Source organism: Gavialis gangeticus, unplaced genomic scaffold (assembly GCF_001723915.1).
Source record: "Gavialis gangeticus isolate Ggan-Ray unplaced genomic scaffold, GavGan_comp1, whole genome shotgun sequence".
Classification (NCBI taxonomy): Eukaryota; Metazoa; Chordata; order Crocodylia; family Gavialidae; genus Gavialis; species Gavialis gangeticus.
In genome coordinates this window covers 75,721,453-75,740,064 of record NW_017729034.1, presented here as the reverse complement: position 1 = coordinate 75,740,064, position 18,612 = coordinate 75,721,453, and the positions used below count along the sequence as shown (strand labels likewise).

General features: G+C 41.1%; 1 protein-coding gene across 3 annotated transcripts in view; it reads left to right on the top strand.

The window, feature by feature from the left end:
• TIAM2 (T-cell lymphoma invasion and metastasis 2) overlaps positions 1 to 18,612 on the top strand; it is a 356,145-nt gene that overhangs the window by 219,492 nt on the left and 118,041 nt on the right. For all 3 annotated transcript variants that reach the window (XM_019526803.1, XM_019526801.1, XM_019526802.1), the window contains 3 exons: positions 11,240 to 11,425; positions 12,872 to 13,018; positions 17,043 to 17,105. In XM_019526803.1, coding sequence (XP_019382348.1) covers positions 11,240 to 11,425; positions 12,872 to 13,018; positions 17,043 to 17,105 — 396 coding nt within the window. The remainder of the gene's footprint in view (positions 1 to 11,239; positions 11,426 to 12,871; positions 13,019 to 17,042; positions 17,106 to 18,612) is intronic.

Here is an 18,612-nt window from a genome sequence, read left to right as displayed (position 1 = left end):
CCCCCCTTGCCCTGTTAAAAAAGTGGGGGGGCCCATGGCCCCCCCCCCCCCCGGCTGCCCAGTGCTGTGCCCCTGGAGGAGGCGCCGGGCTCTTCCCAGGAACGGTGCAGGGCAGGTGCAGGGGTCCTGTGGGCTCCATCCCCGACAGTGCAGCCTAGGCTGGCCCCATTCCGGGTCCCCCTGGGAAGTGCAGGGCTGGGGCTTTTGCAGGGTGGTGAATTCACAGGGGCCACCAGTGCTGGGCAGCGACTCTGGGAACAGGGGAAGGGACGGGTGCAGCGGACCCCAGCCCGATCCCAGGCCTGGCTCTGCTCCAATCCCTGCCTGGTCCCAGCCCCATTCCTGGGTGGGGCGGGGGTGCGTGAACTTTGCCCCCTCAATTTCTTTTTCTCCCTCTGCCTATAGATCACTGTAACCAGTTTATGTGTAATGTCTGTCCCTCTAGCTTGGCCAGAGGCTAACAGTTGACCTCTTGATTTATTGTGGCAGGCCCTCATGCGGTATAGTTAGTCCTTTGACTGAAATAGTCCTTCATTGTTTTACAGCAGTAGAGATTCTGGTCCATTCTTCTTGACTGCCAGCTCTATGTGTAAAACTTCCTCTCACTCCGTCTTTACATGAACTCTTTTCTTTTTTTTGTTGATGAGAATACGTCTCTCTCTCTCTCTGTCTCTCTCTCTTATTTTTGTTTCTAGTCCCCTGCTCTGGATGGAGAAGTTAAAGGAAATGTGTTTCTGTTTTCCACTCTGGTACTATTTTGCAGTTCCTTACACAAGAAGGAATCAATCTGTTTAAATTTAAAAATGCAGAGCTGGATAGCAGTAGAAACTGCTGGAGGCTGGAAGATCAGGTTGCAAGCTAATGTTTTCATCCTTTGCAGAAAGCAAAATGAATGACAAGATTGGTCCCCAGTTCAGTAGAGTTCTAAAACATGCACCTAACTTTAAGCAGATAAATAGTCCTGATGATTTTAGTTGGACTATCCTTTTTTACTAAGCATATACCCAAGTTCTTTGCTGAATTAGGGGCTTGAGGATCCTTGAAACAATGTTTTTCCCATACTGTGGTCAGAGATGTTGAAAATTACATACATCCAAAAGCAAGAATGGAAAAAGAAGGGTCTTGATTATTTTACAGCAGTTTGTTTTACACTCTTCTCTTCCATTTTTTCATTTCTTTCATTTTGAAGAGCAAGTGATAACGAAGTGTCCTTTAAGTTATTGGCAGTATAAGAGTCATGTTGTAGCCATGATGGTCCAGAAATTATTCAAAAGCTTGTCTAACTCTATCCCAAGAGTTGAAAAATTAATATAAAAAAAGGCAGGAGAGCATTTTTTGTGCATTTGTTTTTGTTCATTTTAATCCTTGGGGTATTAGCAGATTTGCTTTCGCAAGTTTTGGTCTGCAGAAAATTATCCTGTAGGGCAGGGGTTTTCATCTTTTTTGGAGCAGTGTACCCCCGGCAGCCGGACGTGGACTGTGGGAAGGAGGGGGGCATGGCTAAATATGGAGAGGCAGCAGCTGCTGCATATGAGCTTCTCTCAACCCCTGTGTCTGGCTAGGCAGGTGGCACCTGCACAGCAGTGCAGGATGGTGCGTGGCGGCCTTCTCAAGTACCCCTAGTTCACAACCTCTGCTGTAGGGCCAAATCATGCCCATATTCAGATAATTCCACTGAAATCAATTGTGTTAGGAAGCAGCATGCAGCACACAGAAGCAATTTGGTGCATGGACTGGACCTAGTGCCAGCACAGCAGGCCAGTCAGGGGCATGCATAGCACATAGGGCACACACTGCATGTGGACCTGTGCTGGCTCTGCACACAAGCTGCATGCAGTGTGCAGGGCTGATCCAAGGCATGTGCTGCATGAGCTGTCCATGCTGGACTGGCCTGGCATTCTGGTTCTGGTGTGTGGGGCTGGTCTGTGGATCTGATCTGGCCTGCAGGCCAGCCTTACGCCTCTCATCGGGCCCTGCAGGGCTAGAGGAGTTTAACACCCTTGATCTGTAATATGATAAACGACAATAAGTCTTTTTGTCTAGAACACTATAGCAACTGCTAAGGACTATGAATTGGCATATATCTTGGATGCTATTGCAAGTATCTTTGTCTTCACTTCGCTCATCTCACGGTATCATCTTGTTGTTATTTTACATTTGGTGGTAAAATCTCTTAATAGATCTGGCACTGATTTAGGCCGCATATCTACTTGTGACATAAGAACAATCCTCGCTGTCAAACAACAAGGAAAAACTTATTTTCCAAGTTGCCATCGTTTCGTGCCGCAGCTACTAAAACCTACTTCTCATAAGCTGAAATTTCTACTGCAAAAATAATTTCTTGCCTAATGGTTTAATCATATGCACTTTGCCCTTCCAGTGATCCCCAGCCCTGATCATTTGTGCTCCTTGTTCTCATCTTTGAGACTTGCCACAACTGAATTTTCTCTGATCTTTGCTTTCCCCCGCCTTCTCATTGCAGATTTGTTCACACTATTCAAGATACTTGCTTTGATTCTCCTCTTTGTCTCTTATTTCCCATTCGCCTCAGAATCCTTTCCTTTGTGCTGTTTCCTAACCCTGGAACTCTCTACTCTCCGCTCTTCATTTAACTCCCTTCCCAAAAGCAACTTTTCCCAGGAGGCTTACAAAACCTTGTGAGATTTTTCTAAAATCAGGATCAGGGATTTGCGTGTCATTGATTCACTTGTTTTTCCATGTGACAAGGTAGTCTTGCTTTCTTCAGTTTTCCCTTACCTATAGCTGATCATGGGTGAAAAGAAAGCTAGAAATGTTTTTGATTTCTCTCTCAAAATCCTCTTTTGGCATATAGAGCTAGCCCAGGTATGCACCCTGCCACTTCTGTTTTCCTTCTTCTCCTTAACCTGTTCCCAGCTATTGCTTGTTGTATCCACTTTTTACTTCTTTCCTTAAATATATTCTAAATAGGAAGCATAGCATATTGGTTTAATAGAGCTACATTTTCTTACTTCAGTCCATCCTCCTACTAAGGTCACTGGGAAACTTTACCTTACTCAGTTTCAAAGCAGAATAAGGACTGCAACATCTAGCATATGGACTGTAAATTTAGCGTGTTAGACCAGGTCACCCTCTACTTTTGAAGTTGTTCTTCATATTGTAAGTTTTCCCCTTTAGTCTTCAAGTGAATAAATCCTGGACAGGAAGAATTATCATAATTTAAAAGGTTCTGACAAATACCAGCTGGTATTGGTTCATGCTCTCCAATTGGTTCCAGGCATCCCTGGTTTTGATAAGACTACAAGAGCATCCCAGAATTCCCTCCCTACAGCTTTTCCTAATGCCATTAAATGTAACATCATGATTAGTGGTGCCTTTGGAATTGATTAACTGACATCCTGCAGGACTGATAAATGCTATAATTTAATAATTTCTCCTGAATGTCCTGCCATTTTACCTCGCTCATCTTTCTTGTATGTGCAACCCTTTTGGCAAGCACTGGTCAGCAGCAACAAGGGCCAGGTTCAATTCTGGGGTACTAAATATACTTTATCTTGTCTCAAAGCTCCACCCAGACCACCTGGGAAACCCTAGATGAATTACTCGGATGTCCCACATAAACAAAACCCCTTCCTTGCAAGCAGTATAAACGCAAACACCCAAATTTATTACATAAAAACAAAACAAAACCCTCCATTAAATATAATTATAAAACACTATTATCTACAAAACAAAGTGGCACTTTCTTGGGGAAGCTTCACCTATACCCAGGCAGTCTGGGACTTGGGACTCCCCAGTGTGTAGTTCCAGGGGCCTGCACCCCTATACCTGTACTTCAGCAAGGGGCTGGAGAGGAGGACCCACACTGGAGGGTCCTGAGCTGCTCCTTGGGTTCACTGTGCCACAGGGAGCTGCTTGACAGTGTGGGTCCTGTGTTGCAAGGGGTCTCTGTTGCTCCTGGAGAAGTGGTAGAGCACCAACCTCCACTTCTGCATAATGGCCTTGAAGGGTTAACTGCGGCTTTTGTCAGCATAGTGCACCCCACACTTCCTAGTCCCAATCCCAGCTGTGCTGGGCAGAAAACTGCAAAAAACAAACAAACAAAAAAAAAAACCCTCAAAGGAAAGGTCATGTCTGTCTTGGCATGGGTCTGAACTACAACTAGCACCCAACAACACCACTTTGTTCAGACAGAAACTTCAAAAAGGGACAAATGCTGGCTGGGCCTATACTGCACTGAGGCATGGGTAAACAACAAGTAGTGCCATGTCTCACCCTGGCCCAAATCTGTTGGCCAAAAATATGGCTGGGGTTCAGCCACACAGGCTGAATGCAAGAGCTGTGAAACAGCAAAAAGGGCCCAGGCCCATGGCTGCAGCCTGAACATCCAGTCTTAGCTACACCACAATGCTGAGATGCTACCGTTCCCAAACTCAGGGGCCGGTAACTGCCAGGACCCATTCCTGGGCAGTTTGCTCAAGGAATTAATCCCCCCATGGCATTAACTCACTTAAGACAAAAAGGGGAAAGAGGGAGGAAATAGGAGTTTCAGACTAAGAGACAGACTCTTTCTCCCTGTACCTGAGGCTTTCCCATCCCACAGTTTTTGCATGGCCTCCCAGTGAAGGGAGGGGAGAGGGGAAAAGATCCCCCTGTGGGGAGCAGGTTTCTTGGCTCCCAATGAAGCTGTGCAGCTCTTAGCAGCCCCAGGAGAAAGAGAAAGAGAACCATAGTGAGTTGTATACATCTGGTGCGCCCAAGCCTCGTCCAGTCGGGGAGGGCCACATTTCAGTCTTTCTCCCAACCAATCTGCCTGAATCTGCCTCTGCTTCCTCTGGCTGGTCAAGCCAGAGAATTTTACATATTTCCCCCAGATACAGCCCCAGCTTGCCGTGCACTGAGCACATGGCCAGAGCAACTGGGGCCATCTTGCCCGCATAGAAACATACAGACACAGCCCCCGACCCCATAAGATACGACCCTGTGCATCTGTGTCTGTGGGTGGGTGGGTGTTACATATGTTAAGTTACAGTTGCTTTATCTTTAATTGTAAGCTATTCTGAACCATTTTTAGGAAAGGGCAGCATATAAGTCTAATAAATTAATATTTGTATACAAATACATTTTTGGAGAGAAGTTTAAGGAGTTATTTGAAGGGGCCTAAGAAATGGAGATGCTTCTATTGCATTGATTTTTGAGACTAAGGGTTGGATTCTGAACTTAATTAGGGCCCATAAAAAATCTTTTTTTTTTTTTTAACAATAGGACCTTTTAAAAAAAAACGTCAAGTTGGTTTCATCTTACTTCCACTGAAAATATCCATTGACTTCAGTGGGAGTGAAGTTAGGCAAAGGCTGAACATTTTGGGGCAAGTCACTCTTGACAATTCCACTTTAAGTAGGTGTAAAGATAAATCCGAGCTTCTGGTATTTGGAGACAAGAAGGTTGCAGAACATCATACTATATGTCCAGGAGGTAGAGTGAAATGCTGTTTCCCTCTTTATGTATAAATGGCAGGTTTCTTCCAGTCACGTAGGTGGCATTTTAGCACTATTGTGAAGGTAGTGTTTCTGTTTTTCCCAGCAGAGTGGCCATGTAAGTATAAACTGAATATATACAGTAAGCTACACTGGCCAGGTATATCTGTGCACACATTTTGGATGGATACCTGTGTCTAGATCATAAAAATATAGCTGGTAAGAAACCATGACTAGTGGGTCAGATACAGAGTGGCCCCCATGTTTTAGTCCCACTGTCTATCTGAGCAGTCAAGACCTTTGCCCAAATAGCAGAAGATACAGGTTTTCCCCAAAAGGGCTATGGATCTGCCTCTCTCTTCCTGGCACAGTACTCTAACCACCATGCCACAATCTATGCATTATTCAGACCCCTATTTGGCCTGGGGGGTCTTCAAAAAGAGAAGGAAATATGTAGGAATGGACAGTAGACAGCAAACCAGAATGGGTCAGTAGGGTGGCCACTGATCTGGATAGGAGTGGGTCTTGGGTTCTAGCTTGGACCCTTGCTTCCCACTGTGGCAGAAACATTACCACCAAACTGTTTTCCATCTGTTTTATCCAATAATAGACTTAAATATAAGGGGTAGTGGCTTAACCTCAAAAGGAGGGCTAGAGAGAGGGGTCAGGACAACTTGTGGCCTGATACTTAAAGCACCATGCTGCCAAGTCAGAGACCGATTTAAACTCCCTATAGGTAAAAGGGGCCTGGAACCCAGGTCTTCTGCTTGCTGCTCAAGTACCCTAACCACTTAGCTCTTCCTGAACTTCTAGTTTAGACATAAAAGGAAATAAAATTCTGCCTGTAATGGCAGATTGAAAAATACCATACTAAGGGTGTTTAATGAAAAATACTAAAATAAAGAATATTCAAAATAAAGGCTAGTAATGGCTCCCCTTTCTGTTTATGGATTTATTTTGTACATAAGAAGACTTGTTTTAAATGATGTTTGTAGTGAGATTTCTTGAAGTGTTTTTCTTATATGAATGGTGTGTGACTGTCTCTCTCCCCTTCATGAGCATTGCATGTCTCCCTCTCTGATCTTTAGTGACCTCTCTTCTGGGCTTGAAAAACATATATTTAAAAGAATAAGTTCCTTGAATGTTTTCTTTCTGGATTTCCATAACACGGATAATAATGTTGTGATCTCAAATTATCTGAGCTGACATATCTGCTTTTTCCCTACCGCCCCCCCCTCCCCCCCAAAAAAATTTGGCCTGTTTTTGCATATTTTTGTTGCTGTTGGTAGAAGCAGGTAAGTGTAATTAGTGTAGCAGTTAGTGAATTCTTGTGTGAGGAAAGGAGAAGGAAAAATAACTGAGGAACTCTAAATGAACACAGAATATGTGATGTCTCGCTCAATTCCTGTTCAGTGTTTATCACTTCACTATCAGAAAGGTGAGAGACTTAAAGGGCCTTGATTTCACTGCTGCATTATTCCATTTTTCATCAATGAAATTAAAAAATTGCACTAGCAAAACCCTGAAGTATTGCCAGTAGCAAACTGAAACCTTTCTGCTATCTACAGGAAAAAAAACACTCCACACCTAACTCCAAACACTTCTAGGTCATTCACACAAAATTTTTTCCTAGTGCCTCTACTTGCGGAATATTTTCAATAGCAGGAAGAGACTAAAAATTCCTTTACCATGGGAAATGATTAATTTTCCCTCTCAAGAATTGCAACCTTGACATGTTGGAGAGGCTTGTGCACTACCAGGACTCATGAGATTAATGCCGATTGGAGTCTTGTACTTCCAGTAGGGTTGCCCATGGCAGCAAGGCTGAGTGAGTTTTCACACACACAGTTTTTAATAAATAAATACATTTCTAAAGATTTTCAGTAGTGGAGCAAGCTAATGAAGGAGGGTATTCTTCACAGTGGCTGCAAAGTTGGATGCAAAGGATGCAGCAGAATCAAAACTTTTTTGGTCATCTAGGGTGCCTATACACATGCTCCAACACATTTTAGTTAGAATACATTGGATCAGATCGAGTCTGCTGAAGCATTCCAGTTAGAACATTCCAGCATGCCTCACCATCACATGTATTCAGCGTCCTGTATTTGGACAGGACAAAATGGTGGTGGGGGGGGTGCTTCAACTAAAACTCGTTGAATGAGCTTTAGTTAAAGTGCCCCTGTGGCCAATTTGAAATGTGGGATGCTGAATACACTTGATGCTGTGGCATTTTACTTAGAGTGACTGTCTGGGAGCTGCTCTAATTAAAATGCCCCTTCCCCCACCTTGGAGCTTGTGTATAGACACCCCTAGTTTTTCCTTGCCATTGGATTAAGGTTTCCTTCTTATGAAATGTCATGTGGTTGCTCATGTGCAATGGCACCTTACATTAAAATAAGATACACTCAGTCATCAGGCATTAAAATAAGACATACTTGCATCATAGCAAGTCCTGTGGCAAGTCCTATGGGGTAGTGGCGACAGGGGCAGGTACTAGTGATTACCAGAAGTTCCTAGTCATGGACCTACACAGAGGCAATAATTATATGGTAGTCATTTTGTACTCAGAACAGAGCTGCTTGGTTGCTTCTGTGAAGCCTATGAAATGTTTGTACTTACAGTCAAGTTCACTAAAGTCAAGGCACTTTACCAACCCACCTCAAACCAACCAGCTGCTCCTCCACATATGACAATTAGAAGACAGTCCATAGAGAATATTAAGCATTGACCCTGCCTGGGTAAGCCACCTTTCCCAAAAAGTAAACATAGAGGATGGTATTTAACACTGGATAGAATCTGTCTGTGCTGCCTTTGGACGTCTCTGAAATCATATATTGGATGGTCATCACTTCAGGACCCAAACCAATCTTCTTGTCTACCAGGCTGTTGCCGTCTCCACCCTGCTGTATGGATTTGAAACTTGGACAACACATCAGAAACACCTGAAAACCTTGGAATGTTACCATCAGTAATGTCTTTTGAAAATCCTTTATCATTTGGAGGGACAGAAGAATGAACACCAGCCTTCTGTAAACATCACCAGCTTCAAAACCATGTTTATATGCACCAGCTCTGTTGGATAGCATAAGGATGCCTGACAACTAGCTCATGAAACAAGTCCTGTACTCCCAGTTCACTGATGGTCACTGCTCTAGAAGTGGATGAAAGAAGAGATTCAAGGACATACTGACAGCCAGTCTGAAGAAATGCAATATTAACATCAATACCTGGGCAGTTCATGCACTGAATTGTCCCCAATGGCACTGTGATGTCTGACAAGGTATAGATCATGTCAGGTAAACTCATTTCACTATGGAGGCAGTAGACATGAGAGACAAAGGGAAAGAACTGTGACCTGACATCACCAAGATACACTTCTGTCTCCTGGAACTATCTGCCACGTCTGCAGTCAGACATGAGGATCATGAATTGTCATCTCCAGACACACTGATGACTTCCCTATTTACTGGAAGACTTTCATCTTTGTATTGAGGGACTGCCACCACCAACAGTTATTTTTCCCACTTCAATAAACTTGCCTATTCAAGTAAATATGTGCAGAAAACAGTATGGGTTATATGTCAAATGTACAGCAACATACCCAACTCCTTTTAAAAATCTTCACAAGCCCTAGTGAAGGTGCTACACCAGTGGAAATGGAGAGGGGACATGTGTCAGTGAGACTTTCTCCATTTTCAAACGTCATTGTAAAAATGCACAATTTGGGTAACCTGTGATGTAGAAGAAATAAGGCAGCAGATTGGCAAGAGCAGGAATTAAACAAAGATGCAGTTTAAGATGATCTTTTAGTAGGTTATAGCAAACATGAAATAGCTATTTAAAAATTAGTATGCTATGCAGCTTCTGCAAAAATGTCCATTTATTTTTATTCATAATCATTTCCTTGGTTATTGTAGCTTTAAAGTGATACTGTAGCCATGATGGTCTGGAAATTATGCCAGAGAGAAAAGCCATACAGTCCCTAAGATCTAACAAAAACTAGTAATCCAAACCAGCAGACAAAGGTGGATCTGTAACACCAGAATTCACTTTGGAACTGGAAAACATCATCAATCTCTTGCATTTCCTTAGTTATGTCATTTGTGGCTCTGTCATTTTCAAAGTAATAAAGACAGGGAAGAGGTGACTTGTCTGTGAATGATCTTGAAAACAGAGCAGTGTTACTACCAAAAAAAAGCAAAAACTAACAAAAAAAAAATGGAGGGGGGATTATGGTATCTTTACTGGATTACGTATGTGCATTCCTCCTGAAATGCTGCATGCAGAGCAGAATGCAGGAGCCAGAATAATTCAGCTATGTGATGTACTGGACTGGCAAGTTTTTCATTTCTTTTGCTGTTTTGTGACATTACAAGGAACTAACCAGATTTCATTTAAGCTCCAACATGCGTAGTGTGTTGAACACTCAATACACCTAAGATTTTTGAAAACATGTCATCAGATTCCCCTTATGGGCAATAAAAGATAATTGCTCAGGCTCCCATTTTGACTCTTCTCAATTTCAGATATGATTTGCCTAGGAACATGCCTTGAATTCTACCTCCCAATACCCCCATGGCTCTCAATCCGTGTGAAAATTAAGATGCATCAGTTTTAAAATGTGAACTCAGTGCATGTATATTCAAGTATGTTAAACTTTGTCTTAAATCCTGACCCTCCCATTAAATGCTAAGACTCAGGGATCTAAAGTTACTTTACTCCTGAAGGAGAACATCTCTAGGGGGTTATAACAAGCTTTATTTATCTTGTGCCCATTGACTTAACACCTTTAGTTGATTTACCTTGTCTTTTCAGTGTTTCCCTTAATTATGTCCTGTAGTTCCCTGTTTACACATAACCTAAGAATGTCATGGCTAATTTTGCAAAACACAACTTTTTAATTTTTGCAAAATGCCTTTTTTTCTATTGAGTCATTGAATACTTATAGACTAACTTATGTGATAGTTGGACACAATCTACCTATGGTTATGCAGGCTCTAATTTTAAATTTAGCCTGTTATATTCAGCATCCAGACTTGCATTTGGATCTTCAGTTTGAAATGTATCTAAATACCTATTTGAACACCTTAATTCAGGATATGGATAACTGACTTTGTTTAAAAAGTTAACTCATGGCATGCACATGTATATCTCTGTGTGTATACATTTGTTTAATATTGTGTTAAATATGCATATGCATCCTTGGTATGGACCCAGTAATATATATTGGTATCTAATGTATTTAGCTTACATTAACAATCTGCTTAAGTATAGGCAATACCTTTCCTATTACTACAGGAAAGGACAATTAATATTTGTTCACTGTTCTAACTATTTAGTTTGGAGATGGGATAGTTGATAGAAATAGTAATTAAAGACCAGAAAAAGCCCTCAGTCATGCTACTTAACTTATTAGCTGAGCCATGCAGTTTTGCTTTTGGTCACCCCAAGATAGAATTGAAGCTCATAAAAATGAGGGGAACAAAATTGATCTTTCTTTTTGAAACATCACAAACCACAAGGATTTGTTTTTGTGTAATGGCTTCTGTGTTCACGATACGTTCATCTTGTCAGTATGTATTCAAGACCACCAACTTCATTTTATTTCAATCCATCTTTTAAGTTATGGTAACACAAGATGACTGGATGTGTTTTGGCAGGGGGAAAACTAATCTAATCCATGTACCACCATATGAAAGTAATTTACTAGGGGTTTGCGGAAGAGCTCAAATTTTCAATGTAACCCACAATGACATTTTTTCCCTCTCTTTATATCTAAACAGATCCAGCAATGGGAGCAGAACCTGGAGAAATTTAACATGGATCTCTTCAGAATGCGCTGCTACCTGGCCAGTCTGCAAGGAGGGGAGCTACCAAACCCAAAGAGTCTTCTGGCTGCTGCCAGCCGTCGCTCGAAACTGGCACTAGGGCGGCTGGGTATCTTCTCTGTCTCATCCTTCCATGCATTGGTGAGCCTAAATGCATTTTACATGGCTACCACATAAAGGGATCTTCAGCTTATCATTGGTGACCTATTTGTCTGAAGAGTATAGACAGCATAATTTACTCTTACCCATGTATGTACCCTGACTCGGAAACCCACTACTTGACAAAGAAACTGGCCTGTTCCTTGGCTGCAGATAATTTTCTTGCCCAGAGGCAGACCCTGGGACCCAGGAAGTCTCTGGCTATGCTGTTTCTTCTGCTGTAAATGTGATGACTCCAGAAATGCCTAGGCTCATTTCAGCTGTCATCTGAAAAACAATCAAGATTCTAGCCCTCTATTTGCAGAGAGAGACTTCAAAATTGTTAGCTGAAGGTTTGCCACTGTGATTTTTCTTTTTAACCCTAAAATTCACAGGTCACCTTATATTGTACCTAAATGACTTAAAGTGGGGTGTGAGCTGAAGCCAGTATTTCCAAATCTGACTCCGGTGTTTGGTCCCCCAGTGCTGATCTGCTGACCTTAAGATGGCTTAAAAAGACCTAAAAAAGTGCTGAGCACTTGCTATTGGTGGTGCCTCACCACAAACAGGGAGCTATCTAAAATCACATCACTTTTCAAAGTTGTTGCCTGGGTCTTTAAAGAAGAATGAGATGGATCCACACCTCTGTTGGTGTGAATTGTCATTACCCTGTTGACTTCCATGGAGCTATGACAGCTCACCCTGGCTGAAGGTTGGCCCCAGTCTTTTGAACTCTTTTAAAAAAAATCCTAAGGCTGATCTCAGCAGGTAGGAGTTAGATCATGCTTGTTGTGTTTATGTAATGGGAAGGAATTTTGAAGGTCCAATCTAGGGGCATAATTATCTCTCTTGGTATCCAGGTGGTTTGCAATATTACAACATGCTGGTATGTTTGAGACTTATGAGTTTTTGTCCTTGAAATTTCACATCAAAATCACTGCTTTTCTTTCTTTTCCATATTCTTTGCAGTAACTTTAACAACTGCTCAGCTGTGGCTCATCACAGTCATATAGACACATCTGAACTAGCTCTGGAACACACATAGTTTTGTTAGCACATGGCTCCACCTGTGATAGTTCTCAGAAGTAGTAATTGGTTTAGGTGGAGCACTGTATTAACATGGCTATGTTGGTTTTAGAACCTGAGCTGATATCTTTGCATCGTATTGTACTAGTATCTGGAGACATAATGCATCCCAAGCTAAAACAAGTGTCTCCTTATGGCATTATATAGTCACTCCCTTATGATAGATTATTAGGGAGAAGTATATTGTATCACTGTCTTCCCTACCTGAACATAAAATAGATGACAACAAAGAAATATCTGCTAATACCAAAAGGAATAGTAGTAGTGCAGAAGATTTGATACCCTGATGCTTCATATTGATCCCGTGGTTCCTTTGTGGTTACCTTTGTTGTTTTTTGAATACCTGTATATGTGTTGAACTAGATCTGCTCCCGGGATGAGGCTGCTCTCAGGAAACGGACCCTATCTCTGTCACAGAGAGTACGAAGCAAGAAGGGCTTGTTTTCGTCACTCAAAGGGCTAGACACATTGGCAAGAAAGGGAAGAGAGAAACGGCCTTCAATAAACCAGGTAAATGCCAGATGTTGGGATCCAGGTATGTTTAAAAGCATCAACGTTGCTGATGCTATCATCTTCGTCATTGCCACATTCTGCAAGGCGCTGTACAAAGGTAGAGTAGCAGACTGTTCCTGCCCCAAGGAATTTGTAGTCTATATGGATTAGACAGCTTAGGGTGGGGAAGGGAACTGTTTTGTAAATAACGTTGTGGTAATTTCAGATTGCCAGGTGTAAGTTGTGGAATTGGCAAAATTTTGGCCCACTGGCTACCAGCGCATCGTCAGTGCAGAACCAAAGGATTCACTTCTGGGTCTGAATTGCTTTCAAGCAAGCACAGACTCTTTGGAGCATGGCCTTTCCCTTTGCTTTCTGTCCAGATAACACCTAGCGCAGCCCCAGTCCGTCACTGGAGCTCCTAGGTACTGTGGTGATACAAACAAGTAATAGCGAATACTACTTGGTCTCCAGGGAGAAACGGAGATTTGGAGTGACCTCATAGGGTGTTTTTAAATGCTCTGTTGGGAGGGCGCTTTAATTAGAATGGCTCCAAGGGCCACTCTCATGAAAGTGCCACAGCATTTCGTGTATCTGTGTCCCCGCAATTCAAAATGGCAGCAGGGTTGCTTAACTAAAGCGTGTCAAATGAGCTTTAGTTAAAGTGCTCCAACCACCATTTTGAAGCACGGGGACACTGATGCACAAGATCTGGATGCTGGCTGCAGCGTGCTAATTAGCATGCTCCCATAGTCTTGATTAATCAAGTTTGCTCCAATGCACTGTAATTACAGCGTATCAGATTAGCCTCCCTGCACATCTACAGGCACCAATAGACATGAAAAGCAGCATGGACGCTGCTACCAAAATGAGAAGGTTGTCATGACATAGGAGGTCCAGATTTTCAGCTGGTGTAAAGCTATGCCAATTTACACCAACTGAAAAACTAGCAGAGGTGTGGTGTTTTTGTTTTGTTTCTGGCTATGGTTTTTTGATATCTTTTCTTTTTTTTGAGTTGTGTAGGCATCAAACAATGTGAGGAAGTACCCCCAAAAGCTTAGCCACTTGCACTGTCACTAAAACAGAGAGAGAGAGAGAGAGAGAGAGAGAGAGAGATTAAATTGTGGGTTATGAAACTATAGACAGAGATCACCTGCTAATGTTTCTGTAATTAATGGTTTGTCAGCATGTTCAATATAAATTCTATTTTACACGGATTTATTACTCTGCCAGAAAAACAAAATGAAACATGAAGCAAAAGTTCAAGCCCAAATTCATTTGTTTTACATATAATAAATCAGCAACCCCTGCATCTGGGGATGCCAGGCTCATGCACACATTTGGGACATTACCATATTGATTGCTTTTTGTCATGCTTCTTGCCAAACAAAAATGCATGGGTCATTCATTAGGTCATGTTAAGTGTTTCTGTTGTTCCCTTGTCTTGTGGTTTTTTTGTTTGTTTGTTTGTTTTTATTAACCAAAACGTCCTGATTTGGTGGTTGAAAATTGGCTGTTTTGAATGCATAGTAGTATGTTGTTTTCAGAGTGTTTTTAAACGTGCCTATCCATATTCATGTCACAACAGCCCCAGAATTGATGCAACAGATTTAATGTGGCAGATTTACATTTCTGGGCTTTCTGATCTAGCGCTTCATATGCTAAGTTGATAAATATTTATCTATGCAATAGACTGACATTATAGATTATTGGGTAAAGGTAAGGTGTTTTAATAGATCAGTGATGTGCTTTTATGATGAAGGGGGATTCCCTCCGCGCTTGCAGGCAAGGCTGTGAGGCCCAAACCTGATGGATCCCCTGAGTATCACAGGATATAGGACATATAGGACAGAGGGAGTGTCTGTATGCATCCCCACTCTTCTCTCAGCTAAGCTGCTCCCCCTCTCTATCCAGATTCTGTACATAACCATAACTTCACGTGCTCCAGACTCTGGGAATAAGCCTTCCCTTGGATTCAGAGGATTGGGAGATTGTCACCGGGACAGCTGAATTCTGCCCATTCTGCATAGAAGAAGGGCCACCTCTACATTGCACCTGGGGACAAAGGCTATAGACTTTTTGCACCCCCTTTGCTGATGAGAATTAGAGCCATGGCCTGCAGCAAATTTGCTGTAAATAAGCATCAGTTTTCACCCACAAGCTAAGGGTTTTTTTTATATTTTGCCGTAAAAATAAGAACATATAAATACTACGTCTGACATGTCAGTAATTCTGTAACAGTTTCATGTCTATAAAAGCAAAGAATTTAAAAGCATAGGCTGAAACTTTGACCCATTGACCCTCATAGAAGTTTCATAATGTCATATAGCTAATATATATTTATTTTCTGGTCCCCATCCTACGTTCCTTATGCACCCAATGAAGTCAGTGGGAATTTGGGTGGGCTAAGGAGAGAATTTAATTTTTTTACTCTGAATTTCCATGCTTTCTGTGGATTTAATTAAGGCTTGTATGTCAAACTGAATGCAATTGTTTTTAAAACACCTTGACCTCGAGATCAGATAACACACTATTGAGCCTTTTGCTTTTATTTATCTTGAGTCCAAATTTATTTCATCTTATTAGCTCAGAGTGCCTACTAAGAGGATTTCCAGGGGACACTTAATTCAATGAGGTGACTAGGCTTTTCTTCCGACCTTATTTAGAAACTAGTCAGATAGAGAAGCTGAACTCTAGCAGATGGGTGTTAGGCTCATGTTATCCCAAGCTTCTTACACAGTTATCCTTGTCTCTGATTCCAGCTGTTCCAAAATTGCCAACTGTGTTGAAAGATAAGGGAAAAAAAATAGATACTTTGAATACAGGATCTGGGAAAGGAATCTTATAAGCAGTGCTCCTTGCTTACATTTTCTAAACAGAGTCCTGTTTGAGACCACCAAGAGGAGAGAGGTTGTCTTGGTTGTCATATGGCTGTAGCTGACAATTGATAAAAGAATACAGAATTTTAAAACTCACTTTAATATTAAATGCTGATCTCCAACCTGCTCAGATCCTTAGCTAGGATGTTTGATACCAAAAGAAGGCATGCAATTTTTACATCTGCCTTTTTAGGGGCAGGTAAGGCCATGAATGAATTAATTATACATGTCTGTCTTAGATATTTTTATGACCTTCATCACAGTAGTACCTGAATTTATGCATAAAGATTAATTGAATTATTTTTTAATATTCACAATATTTCTGTAAGTACATTACCCCTGTATTACAGATGTGGAACTTCAGCCTTAATTTCTTTAAGACCTCACTTCATCTGTAAAATTGAGATAATATGGAGTTTCTTATTGGAACAATTTTTTTTCCAACCCTCTATCAACAAAGCTAGGTTTCTCCTGCTCCTATCACCCCCTTGTTCAGGTAGGGATAGGAAAAAAACATAAGCTGATCTGTTGCAAGAAACCATAACATTGTTTTAAAACAGTTTTAAATAATGTGTTGATTCAAAGGTATACAAGTTATTAGAGCCCAAAAGAGGAAATTAGTGACTGTAGTGTGTATTTATATATGTGTGTATCCTCACAAGAGATTTTCTTCAACTTGTAACTATTTAGGGAGCTTTTCTGCTGCCAAATATATTGTGTTAGTAAAACAGTAACATGCTGTAAAAATGACCTCTGCTTAAGCTGGTTTGTTGATGTATTTATATTCCTCTAGCTTTCATCTTTGTTTATGCAGATGAAATTTAGATTAGGTTCCAACATAGCTAAAATGTTACAAAAGATTTTAGGGGTGTAGGTTGTAGGTATGTTGGTCTAAGGACATAGGCAGACGAGGTTCTTTGGGTAAATTTGATATCTTTTATTAGACCAACTCAGATATTTAGAAAAAATTCTGCTTCACAAGCTTTCTGTGCACAGACCAACTGCAGATGTTTCCTCAACCTGACAAAGGGTGTTTGTTCCCAAAAGCCTGCATAAAAGATTTTTTCCAACTATTTGAGTAATAAAAGATACTGGATTTAGCCAAAGAACCTTGTCTACAAAAGATTTTATTAATTTGTCTGATTATGTTTTTTTTTAATCAGATTTTTGATTCAACTGGAGGGCATGGATTTGCTGGCACTCAGAATGCAGGCAATTCTACAGAGGTAAGATAAGTGAAACTTTCTACTGAACTATCAGACTTGGTTTTAAATTTCCAGATTCAACTGAGACTCAAAAACACATCTAATATTAGATGATGTAGTCATGATTTGGTTTAAAAATTCATAATGAAAAAACTCCAATCAGAAATTTTAAATGTGCAAGACGACCTTTTTTCTTAACTAAAACTCCCTATGCGATCCTGATCTCTACTGGTATATACCTATCTATAGGTTTGTGTGAAAGAGAATCAATAAGGACTTTATCTGGGAGCATCTTTTTTTGTAATGTAGCAAAACCTGGGCTGTTATTGGATTTTTATTTCCATTTGTTTCAGATAAGTGAGAGCCAAACTTTATTGGCTGTTTGATGATAGTTGTAAGATACGTTAAGAATTTCTAAAATATAGTACTGAATGTTGATAGATAGCATCAAGATGAGTTATAGCACTTTCCATCTTTTTTTCTCCTGAGGCTGGTGCAGATATTATTTTCTATTTTAAAGATTGGATTGCTTCTGCATAGTTGTCCAGGCCTAGTAGGGTAGAATCAAATGTAAAGATCTGTGTAAGTGCCACTTAGTGACACTTGCCCATGTGAAAGGAAGAGTAAAATTTCACCAGGACTTAAATATATAGCAAGGGAAATGTCAGACCTGCTGAAGAATGCCTTGTATTCAAAAGCTTGTCTAACTTTATCCCAACCATGCAGCTTCTTCAATAAAAGATCACATCCACAAAAAAAGATCTTTCTGTCTGTAGCAGGAAAAATAGGGTTTTCTTTAGTTGTGATCCTGTTCCACTCTGTTCAAATACCTGAAAAAATGTTATTGTAAAAGATGTGATGGACCTTCCTTCTCATCATCACATTTTGCTACTTTAATTTAAAGGTTAAGTTGAAGGTACATTACAAAAATAAGCACATGTAGTTGTTTTTCAAGGACTTGAGTAGGGTGGAATAGGATTGCACTAAGATAAGTAAGTGTCTGTTTAGGGTAAAGTTACACATTACACCTAGACCACACTAAGGGCACTTAAAACACAAATGTCTGCAGGTTAAAGCTCATTAACTCATATGAAGTGCCCTCTGAGCATCTGAGTTACTCCACTTCATGTGGAGGGTGAACTCTGGGCTGTGCTACTTAGATCATGTTAGGGAAACTTCAGCCTGCTCTATGGAGATAAATGATCAATTTGCAATCCTCCAGCATCTGATTGTGTGCTGTTCCCAGCCTTCCCCCCTCCCCTGAGCAAGTAGAGAGCCCAGGTGTCCTGGGTCCTTGCCACACCCCTGCTCATCAGCCCTTTACTAGCAAGTCAGAGCTGTGCAGGCAAAAAATGGTTAGGGTTGCTCACAGCAGATTCTAACTTTAACACCACTTAACATTCCTCAGATTTAGTATGGTCTAAGTATAATGTGTCACTTCACCTGTATTAGACACCTAATAGGTAGAATGGGTCCTTTATCTGATAAAGAAACTTTTAGCTAGTGTTAATGTGCGTAAAACCATAGG